Raw genomic sequence first — 10,761 nt, 5'->3', positions numbered from 1 at the left:
AATAAAATTGCGTGATTTGGAATAATAAAAAATAATAAAATAAATAATTAACCGGAATTATTCTCTCAAATGCCATCAAGGGTTTTCCTCAACTCGGTTCATATCATTTGGGTTGTAGGTGTGTACCAATAATGTACCAATAATAACATCCGCTATGGAGCGTGTTCACCATCAAGTATGTGGAGTTTCTTTTGGGACATAGTATTCAACAACAGCAAAAACAAATAAAACAAAGAAAACGAATTCGTTGTAAATATGTTGCAAATATGGCGGTATGTGATACGTAGACGAGGTCTAGTAAAAATAATCTGATCAACAATTTTCTATTTTGACCTTGCAAAACACCACTTTCCCTTGTGCAACCAAAAAATTGACAGATATTTTTTTCTTTTTTTTTTTTGGCAAAAATAAAAATAAAAATAAAAATAAAAATCAGAGAATAAATTTTTAAAAAAAAAGAAAATAATAAAAATTGTATTCACTCTTGACATGCTACGATTAAACCCTTTTATTTTTTAAGACTTCCATTTGTACCATTCTACACAAGTATATACCCCCATCAACAGATTTACTCCATCCATTACATTCTTGTTCCATGTGAACCTATTTTATTTATCTTTCCATCTTTCATTTGTTCATTTATTCTTTCTTTTTGTATTTTTTTTTTTTGTCATTTATTCTTTTTGAGTAAAAAGAATGAAAAAATTCTGCTTTTTCGTGTTTTGTTTGCATCGCCCGAGTAGAATGCCTGCCCAGGCTAAGGAGGTCCAATGACAAACTAGCATTAGAAGTATAAACTTTATTAACTAGCAGCAACAACAACAACAACAACAAAAAAAAAAAAAAGAAAAAAGAAAAATGGTCTAATATTTTCAAGCGAATTCTTGTACTGTTACAACATAGTAAACTCACTTCACGCAAAGCATTTGGCTCGTGTGTATCAGAATCTCACTATGTAACTGATGAATTCTAGTAGTTGTACCTATTCTCAAATGGTTTCATTTCGGAATAGATGAATACTGTAATAGAACTTTCTATAAGTATACTATGTTTTTAGAGTGTAATTTGCAAACAATTTAAAACAAGACAAAGACGGTGGGATTTTTGCAAAAATGGCCAAAAAAAAAAAAACTTTTACAAAAATTCACCAAGTTGCGTTGAGCTTATAGTGCCAGGATGAAAAGTAGCACTTCACCGATGTACATATATCCACTAGTTATATAAGCGTACAAGCGAGTACATTCGTCTTCCTAATATATATATATATATATCTATATATATATATATATATTTCAATTCCGAAGTGACCAACAATGTCACAGTTACAAGTTCTCTTTTTCCTCTTCTTTCGCATTATCTCTTTGAATAGCTCTTTTAATTACGAATGCGGAAATGTAGACACCAGTGTATTGTTGCGCACTATGAAAACGAAAAAAAAAAAAAAAAATCCCCGGAGATTGGAAATTGAATCTGAATCTGAATCTGAATCTGAGACTAAGGAGATCACTTAGGACCACAGAATTCTTTAGGTTTGATCATCGCAAACTGATAACCAAGAAATTTATAGAAGAATCAACACTATTTTCATTTCAAGTTGTTACAGCGCTCTCATCAAAAGTCTTTAATTTTTATAAATAATGTTTAACAACTTTAGACGACTTGCCATGATCAAGAATGCAGCAGCCAATATCAATGCCACTCCACACAGACTTGCACTTACCACAACCCTTTCTCTTCGATACTACGCCAAGTTTGGCCAACCATACCAGGGCCCTCCAAAACTTCCCAAAGAGGAGCAAGAGGAATTTGAAAGGTTGCAACAGAGAGCTCAGACTCAAATAGCTATAGAGGAGTACAACGATCAGATTAGAGCACAACAAGCTGCACAAGTGCAAGCGCAAGAAGAAGCTGCACAGGTTGAGAACACGAATGCTGCTGCCAACCATAAAGTAAACGAAAGTGGAAACGAAAACGAGAACGAGAACGAACGTCCACCACCTGTAGTAAACCCTAGTGGAGACCTGGATATTGGGTCATTCGCTTATTTGAAAATTATACCAGAATTTGAAGGCGACGTTAATCCAAAGACTGGAGAACGCGGTGGCCCAAAACAGGACCCATTAAGAAACGGTGAAGAGTGGACATATAACGGTAGGACTATTGACTTTTAAATAGCTTTTTCTTTTTCTTTTTCTTTTTCTTTTTCTTTTTCTTTTTCTTTTTCTTTTTCTTTTTCTTTTTGTGATATGATTTTTGATTGAATGGATTTAACTGATTTGTTTGTTTGTTTGTTTGTTTGTTTGTTTGTTTGTTTTTTATAACAAAAGAATCTTCTCTTCGTTATAACCTCTTTTACTCACAAGATCACTTCGGCCGAGCTGAAAATTCAAAAGCAGACTGGATCAATATGTCTTTGATGCCAAATGGTATATCACATTGTAGATTAAACGAGTATACTCCCAAAAAAAAAAGACGTTACTAAAGAAAAATGTAAAAAGAAGTAGGTATCCTGCATCTAGCTAAAGTCTCAAATAAAGAAGAAAAAAAAAAACTATAATGCCATTCTATACAAATCAGTAAATCTTCAAAAGGACGTGTTTTTATTTTTTTTCTTTTTGCATCACATTTACATGGACTTTGATCCGTTATCTTTCTTTACGCCTTCGCTGAGTGTTGAAGTGGAGAATTTGTTAAACTCTACAGAAGAAGCGCAACAGCAAGATGAGTTGGCAGAGATAAGCAAGCACACAAAGAATGATGATAGTATGAATAATGAACATGGTAATGAACATGATAACGAACATGATAACAAACATGACGACATTGGTGATCTGGACGATTTAGAACCGCTTCATATCCTAGATCTACCCTTACTACAATTGAAGCCTCCTTTTGAAGTTTTGTCTGTGGTTTTAAGATTATTATCGCCAGATGAAGTATTAAACTTTACGCAAAAGGAATACCTGACCCATGAGATTGACGAGGAGTCCATATTCAATGAAAAGGATATTCAACATACAGATCTCCGATCTGCTCTCCCCTGGTTTCAAGTTTATTGCCCTCGTTTAGACTCAACTTTAAAGTTGGCATCCGTGACCCGACTTGCTCCTTCGCTTCGAGCCAATTTTACTTCAGAATATAATGCATATTTGACAAGAATCATCTCAACTGAACTCACTTGGATCACTCTGCAAACACGACGCGATGAAATTCATAGATTGGCAAGCTTGAGAATTAGTGAGAATTGTGGAAGGATGGCACAGCCTGAGATTACAAGGAAGATCATGTTACCTGGGCTAGACAAATATCTCCCTGGCGATGGAAACAATAATAAATTTGTTTTTTTAAAAGAACCATCAATGACTAATGATAATCTTGGTTTAAAAACATGGGGAAGTTCTTTGGTTTTGAGCTCGCGCTTGTTACAATATGCCAATGATGGCGAACGAAAGTATTTGAACGGACGTGTTTTGGAATTGGGTTCTGGTACCGGTTTAGTGGGGATAATTAGTTGCATCTTGGGGTTTGACACTACTTTGACTGATTTACCTCAAATTGTGCCCAATTTGAAAAACAACATTAAAGCGAATGGACTTGGTTTACTGGATGATGATGATGATGATGATGATGATGATGGAAGTAATGGTGTTGGTGTCTATGGGCCAAATAGCAGTTGTTTTGCAAAATGCGAGGCGCTAGACTGGTCGCAACCGGAACTGTCTCCTGTATACAATATGGCAAAATTTGATACAATCATCTTGAGCGATCCAATATACTCGAGCCAGCACCCACATTGGGTAGTCAACATGATCGATATGTTTTTGACTGATGTCGGTGAAGACAGATTAAACCCACCCTCTGTGCTCATTGAAATTCCTTTGCGACCGAAATTCGAATTGGAAAGACATACATTGTGGAATTTGATGGATAAGCATTATGTAGAGATTGAGTGTGAAATTGAAGATGGTTTTGACGATTTTGGGGAAATGAAATTTTGTTTCAAGAAATTTGAAAGGAGGCGTTATGGAAAACAATGAAGGGCTATAGAGCTTATGTAATAGAAGAAATGCACATATTCATATATATATATATATATATATATATATAAATAAATAAATATATGTATCTAATAAGTATGTATGTATTTATTTTTTTTCTGTCATTTTTCTTTTCTGATATAAGGATTACTCGAGCGATATATTAGATTGAAACAAACTATTTGTTTTTCTTCCTATTTCTCAAAAATGCACTTTTCGAGCTATCTCATCTCTATACTCTATTATTTTGTTTATAAAAAGTCCTTCAATTTTTTCAACTTCTCAACTGCTTCTTGCAAGATTTCATCGTCTTTGCAGACGGCAAATCTAACACAATTCTCTAATGCGTTGCCTGGTCTATGTTGCTCGGTAAGGAATTCTGTGGGTGGAATGCTCACAACTCCGATCTCTTTTATCAACCAATATGCCAACTTAAAATCCAATGCATTTCTGCTTAAAATGTCCTCGGGAAACTCATAGTCCTTGGGAATCTTCACTTTAGACAAATTGACAAGCAAAAAATATCCTCCTTGAGCAATGGTGTACGGTAAGCCCAAGTCGTCAAATACTTTTGTAAATAACTCGTATTTCTCAGTGTAGTCTTGTCTAACTTTTTCAAAGTAGTTTAATTCAACAACTTGTGAAAAAGCTTGAGCAACGGCTTGTTGTAATGGTGCAGGTGTTGAAAAACAGATACGTGTGTGGGCTGCTGCAACATACTTGATCAAGGAAGCAGGACCTTGTATATAGCCTACTCTCCAACCAGTAGCTGCAAATGACTTACCGGCTGAGCCAACGGTCAATGTACGGTCTTTCAACTCGGGCAAGCTTTCTAACGTAGCAGGTCTGGGAAATTCCACTGAGTAGTACAAGTTTTCGTATACTTCATCACTGACTAGAATCAAATTATGTTTGATTACCAACTCGCCAATTCTATGCAACTCCTGCTTGGTGAATACTTTACCGATTGGGTTGTGTGGGGTATTAATTACAATCATTTTGGTCTTTTCGTTAATACTCAGCTCCAAGCCCTCCCAATCAATCTCCCAATCATCTCCGGTGACGGTTTGGTTGTTCAATTTTTTAGGGTATTTGATCTCGACGTATTTGACTTTAGCACCAGTCATCTCAATGTTTGGAATGTATTGATCGAAAAACGGTTCAAACACAATGACTTCGTCGCCAGGCGTAAGGAATCCAAAAAACACGGCAAACATCCCTTCATTTGCACCTGTGGTTATCTGCACTTCATCAATTGGAACTTCACGACCATAGCTTCTTGAGTAGTGTTGTGCAACTTGTTTAAGCAAGTTTGGGTTACCTCTTGCCGGTGCGTACTGATTGAATTGTGCAAGGTTCAATGCCTCATCGACCGCTTCAATGGCAAATCCAGGTGGGCTGTAAGAAAAGAAACCTTGTCCCAAGTTGATGATCTTTCTATCAGGGTGTTCAGCTTGAGCAGTAGCCGCAGTCTCATTGATCAACGACCAAATATCCTTTTGTCCTGGTTTCAAATTGAAGTAAGGATTGTGTAATGCTGCAGGATCTTTTGAAGATGAAGAGCTCGTAGTCATTGATACTGAATAGGATCTTTTGAATTTTAAAGGTAATGAGGCAAGTCTCTTGAGCATAAAGCTATGGTTAAGTCAGTATCCAAAGTGGAAAGCAAAACAAAGTAATCAACAAATGAAAAACTGGGGAAGAAAATAAAATGAAAGAAAAAATATACAAGGAATGAATGAATGAATTAAATAAAGGGGCGAAAGTTAAGAAAGGAATAACCAGAATAAATTATAAAGTGAAATGGATAGTTTATAATGATAAGATTATAGGATTGTAAAAAGTCGACGACTCTATATTACCTTAATTCTGTTCAAACTCTACTCTTAGTCAAGTGAGATTTTATTGAAATCCTCATTTGATAAGACGAAATGCATGCTGTAAAAAAAAAACATTAAAAAAAAAAAAAAAAATTTTATCAAACATTCAGAAACTGTGGCTCTTCTCAACATTGCACATTATTTTTCCATTAAAGTTGTCACAGATGGAAAACATTGAAGAAGTTTACAAAATTCCATTTTTTTTTTCTCTCTCTCCCTCTCTCTCTCTCTCTTTTGAGTCATCTTGCACCACCACCACCACCACCACATAGGATGCGCACAAATACTACAAATCTTGAGCCCGACAATAATTGCAAGTATACAATTTCCAAATTCTTCCTTGGCCTTTGATCATTAAGATGATTTTTTGGAGTTAAACAAAAGCTGTGAGTAGATTTAGGTTAGGAAGAGCTTTAATCAGATATACTTTGTTTTGTCGTAGCATTTTTTTTATTTTCTCTTTTCGAAATAGTGCCTATTCTTATTTGTTTGTTTGTTGAAGATTTTGCCACATAATTTATAAGCACGAAGTTTACTTGATTTTGCAGCAAAATTGTTGCCAAATATATACAAAATTTTTTTTTTTTATTCTTTTCTATATTTATATTCAACACTTTGATCTTTGTTTCCTTCTAGTCTTCTATTAGTCTATTATATATTCTATACCACGTTAAGAACCCCTTCATTAAACCCACAATCGAATCCTTCTTCAATAATCCATCCTTGTCCTCCTGCATCTATTTCTTTCTCCATCTGACTCCAGATAACTTCACATGCATACCCAGTAACCAACAATCCCGGAGGTCTCAGTCCACATGCCTCCACTGCGGCTCCCACATTGGCCAAAGTTGTTCTAATGACCCTTTGATCGGGACAACTTGCTCTTTCAATAATACAAACCGGCAAGTCTGCAACCCACCCCTTTTGATCAATTAAAATCGGAATCAACTCAACAATTCGATGTAATGCCATCAAAAAGACTGTTGTACGGCTCGGTTCAAACACTGGTATGTTCGGTACTGCACCTTTCCTTCCAGTCCCCGTACAGACCAATAATTGGTCTGCAACATCTCTATGTGTCATTGGAATTTGTGCAAGCACTGGCGCAGCAAGCGCTGATGATATACCCGGAATTACAATAGGTGTATACCCCTGGGACTGGAAATAGTTATACTCTTCACCACCACGGCCAAAAATGTATGGATCGCCTTGCTTAAGACGCACCACATATTTACCCTCACCCAAGGCTGTTGTTGCTAGTTCAAGAAGTTCCTGTTGAGCGCGTTCTGCATTCCCGGGAAATTTTCGAGCAATGAATAGCTGGGGACCATGTGTTTTAGGGATCAAGTCAAGAACCTGTTGAGGAACTAACTTATCTGCCAAGATAAAGTCAGCTTCGTGGATTGCTTGGAGAGCCCCAAGCGTGAGAAGAGATGTTGATCCTGGACCACTACCCACAAGAGCAATCTTGCCTCTTTTTGATGCAATTGGCTTCTTTTGTTCTCTTGAATGAACAACAGTGGCAGTACTATTAGAGACACCGGCATCATGTTTATGGCTTTCATATGCGATCTTTAAATCTTCAATAGACAAATCAGCCAATTTGTTCAACGGATAGTATTCGACAATCTGGGAAAGCCAGCGGTTTCTTCTCAACTTTTCTTCTTCTTGGGTCTGGTCAAATTCATGAACCAAGGCATTAAACTTATGAGTAACAACATTATCATCATCATTCTCCCCCAACTCTACCTCTTCCAATGTTATCAGGTCCTGTTCCTGTATAGTTCGACGCAATTCACCAATCTTATCACATATCTGGCCAATGTTCGATGGCAAATGACTCACAATGTCTCTTTTCAAACGCGAGGCTAGTTTACAGCCTTTTCCATTTGTCGTAACTCCTACTTGAAAATCTCCCGAGTTATAAGTAGATAACAATGTAAATGTGCAGAGTTTGGGATCATCCGTTGTGTTTATCGGTACTCTCAACCTCCGACATTGAGCATATATCTGAAGCTTGAGTTGATCTTGCGATTGCGGAAGGGTGACAAATACTCGATCAACAATAGAGTCTACTTCATCACGACCCAATGTATTGATGTATTGAGAAACTCTTTCGGATGTGATTTGATGTTCCTCTTGATCTATGACTACTAGTTTGTGTTCTTCAATAAGAATTTTAATTGCAGGGTTAAACAGCACGTCTCTAGTAGAACAAACAAGTATAGGATGAGCTCCAGACTCAATAATGGACTTGATTCGTAGATATGTGATATTGGAATATCCTATGAGCAAATGTTTTTCACCTTTGGTGTTTAATGATGCTAGCAAATTCGTCATCTTCTCTTCAATGGCTTGTATACGTATGAATGATGTAATTCTTGAAAATTTATGAAAGGGAAAAAAGTATAAACTTGAAAAAGAAAAAACAAGAATTGAACAAAAAAAAAGTTGAAGGAATTATATAGATATTAGGGACTTTACCGAAAAAGCTTTTGAAAAATTTCATCGAAACATCTTCTTTTTGTTGGTGTTTTTTTCTTTTTACTCAGCTGGATATTCTGGGGTATATATTCAATGATAATTTTTTTTTTTTTTTGTTTTCTTTCCTTTCTTCTCTTTCTTTCTTCTTCGGTTAAAGATTTGATATACACACATGTATGTATCTATTATAGTTACGCTATGTTTTTGTGTGTATATAAAATATGGTATATAGAGACACAAAAAAAGGTTTTTTTTTTTAGAAGATAAAGTGTGAAATTACGCAATCGTTTGGATTACGTAAACCAATTTTTGCAAGTCACGTGATCAAACGACTCTTTTTGATTGTCTTGTGCGCAATTGAAAGTATTTGAAATGTCAGCATAGTGAATTGCACCTGCACATGACTTTCTTGTATTTTTTTCGCTACCAAATTAAAGAGGATAGGTAGGTAAGAGAGAGAGTGGGAGAGAGAGAAAGAAAGAGAGAAAGAGAGAGAAAGAGAGAGAAAGAAAGAAAGAGAGAAAGAGAAATAAAGAGAAAGAGAAAGAGTTATCACGTGACCAGATCATTCTCATTTTTTCTGTTTCTAAAGGACATACGTTTTTTTTCGAAATGAGATGGCACAAAACATTAGGTAAATCCCGCTTCTCTTTTCTACTTTTTCAGTTACTTTCTAGAGAATAACATCTAGTGAATACATAGACAATGGCGAAAAGAACTTTAGGACTTGGAAATGCCGCAAGGGCCAAGAAGCAGAAACTTGAACAAGAAGGAAAATCCAAGTCTCCTACGCCATCGGGTTCAGAAGACACTACAAATCAGCTTACAATTGAGCTTCCCGAGACAGTTGATGCAAATGATGAGATTGCGCAATTACGTGGATTATACAAGACATATATAGACTCTGAACGTGATAGTGACTTGATACTCAATGGGATAATTCACGAATGTGATCGGTTACTCAGAGAGAAAGTAGCAAATAGTAGTGGTTCAAAGGAGGACCAAGTTAGTGCAGAGCTTCCAGCCATGTTTTACAAAATATATGCAATTGCGTTATCGGAACTGGCAAACTTTCATACTGACGATATAGATCAAGTATCTGAATTCTTCGACGCAAGTCTTGAGCGAGTTAATGATGGGTTGGAAAAATATCCCACTGATATTGATTTGGTGTTCACCAAGGCCAAGATATTGATCAATCAGATAGTTTTGCAATATGTTTCGCAACTAAAATTGGAGTCAAGCGTGGAAGAAGCACATATCAAAAATATGGATATTAAAGGTAAGTTGGATGCAGCATTAAGAGTGTACGAGTCTGCTGAGAAAAAGGCCAAGGAGTCGGAAGACTATCTGGCATTTAATAGCGAAGAGTATTGGGATATCTTGGAGGCAGTTGATGACTTGTTGGATATAGTGGATAATTTTGGAAGACAGGAAGAAGAAGAGGAAGAGGAGGAAGAGGAGGAAGAGGAGGAAGAAAAAGAAGATCATGCTAAGAAGGGGGGTGAATTAACCGAGCTTGACGTAGCTGATGCAGAAGCATTTGCCGCTGCACAAGAAAAAATTGAAGGTGAAGAAAAGGGCAGCGAAACCAGTGATAATGATGATGAAGAAGAAGAAGAAGAAGAAGATAATGATGAAGAAGAAGATAATGACGAAGAAGATGAAGAAGAAGAAGAGGAGATTGAATTACCGGAATCACACCCCTTATATATAATTAAAACTACAGACGAGTACAATCAATGGTGGAGAGACCACACGCTCACTTATTTGTCGAATTTGAAGCAACTTTCCAATGCTTCGCCAAGACTCCTTCGCGAAGTTAATCATCGTTTGGGCCAGTCCTATTTACAGGAAGCTGAGGTCCCAAGTAGTGTTTTTACTACTTTGAGATATGACGAAGACTATTCTGGCATTGAAGAATTAGAAGGATTATCTGAAGATGATGCCAAGCGTGTAGCCCAGGAATTGATCATCAAGGCTTTAGAATACCTCAAAGCTGCTGAGGATAAGGATGAGCCTGAGAGTTGGGTGAATATTGCCGAGGCAATGATTAGTTTGGCTAATCTTTATGAAGTTGAGAGCAAAGAACAAGAGCAGTTGTACCAAGATGCCGAGAAGATCTTGACCAAGGCCAATAATGCGACAAATGGAAAATATCAGGATGCTTTAGATAACTTATTGGGATAAAAGTGCGATTTGGCTTGTCAATTTCTTTTTGTTCTCAAATCTTTTCTCTTCTTTTCTTTTCTTTATAAAAGTATATAACCTACATATATGGAATTATTGTATATTATGAAATTAACGTTGATATATTTGTATAAAAGTATGAGCTATTTGTTGACATATTTATGTATATG

The 10,761-nt window shown here is 36.3% G+C and overlaps 5 protein-coding genes across 5 annotated transcripts; 3 read left to right on the top strand and 2 right to left on the bottom strand. All coding sequences in view use genetic code 12, as the record gives it.

The window, feature by feature from the left end:
- Positions 1-1,637: 1,637 nt before the first annotated feature.
- On the top strand, positions 1,638-2,171 carry PVL30_000708 (uncharacterized protein; the record flags this gene model as incomplete). The annotated part of the gene is made up of 1 exon (XM_001528163.1): positions 1,638-2,171. The coding sequence occupies one exon, from the start codon at positions 1,638-1,640 to the stop codon at positions 2,169-2,171; it is 534 nt and encodes a 177-aa protein (XP_001528213.2).
- Positions 2,172-2,630: 459 nt separating this feature from the next.
- Positions 2,631-4,037, top strand: rrg1 (Protein-lysine N-methyltransferase rrg1; the record flags this gene model as incomplete). The annotated part of the gene is made up of 1 exon (XM_001528162.2): positions 2,631-4,037. One exon carries the CDS (start codon positions 2,631-2,633, stop codon positions 4,035-4,037), a length of 1,407 nt encoding a protein of 468 aa, XP_001528212.2.
- A 251-nt stretch (positions 4,038-4,288) lies between these two features.
- BNA3 (arylformamidase) lies at positions 4,289-5,611 on the bottom strand (the record flags this gene model as incomplete). Its single annotated transcript, XM_001528161.2, has 1 exon — positions 4,289-5,611. The coding sequence occupies one exon, from the start codon at positions 5,609-5,611 to the stop codon at positions 4,289-4,291; it is 1,323 nt and encodes a 440-aa protein (XP_001528211.2).
- Positions 5,612-6,577: 966 nt separating this feature from the next.
- MET1 (uroporphyrin-III C-methyltransferase) lies at positions 6,578-8,257 on the bottom strand (the record flags this gene model as incomplete). The annotated part of the gene is made up of 1 exon (XM_001528160.1): positions 6,578-8,257. One exon carries the CDS (start codon positions 8,255-8,257, stop codon positions 6,578-6,580), a length of 1,680 nt encoding a protein of 559 aa, XP_001528210.2.
- An 849-nt stretch (positions 8,258-9,106) lies between these two features.
- On the top strand, positions 9,107-10,591 carry ETT1 (inhibitor of Brome mosaic virus; the record flags this gene model as incomplete). The annotated part of the gene is made up of 1 exon (XM_001528159.2): positions 9,107-10,591. One exon carries the CDS (start codon positions 9,107-9,109, stop codon positions 10,589-10,591), a length of 1,485 nt encoding a protein of 494 aa, XP_001528209.2.
- Between the last annotated feature and the right edge of the window lie 170 nt (positions 10,592-10,761).

This window comes from Lodderomyces elongisporus, chromosome 1 (assembly GCF_030384665.1).
Source record: "Lodderomyces elongisporus chromosome 1, complete sequence".
NCBI classification, from domain to species: Eukaryota; Fungi; Ascomycota; class Pichiomycetes; order Serinales; family Debaryomycetaceae; genus Lodderomyces; species Lodderomyces elongisporus.
The sequence above is the reverse complement of the archived record's forward strand: the minus strand, read 5'-3'. Positions and strand labels throughout refer to the sequence as shown.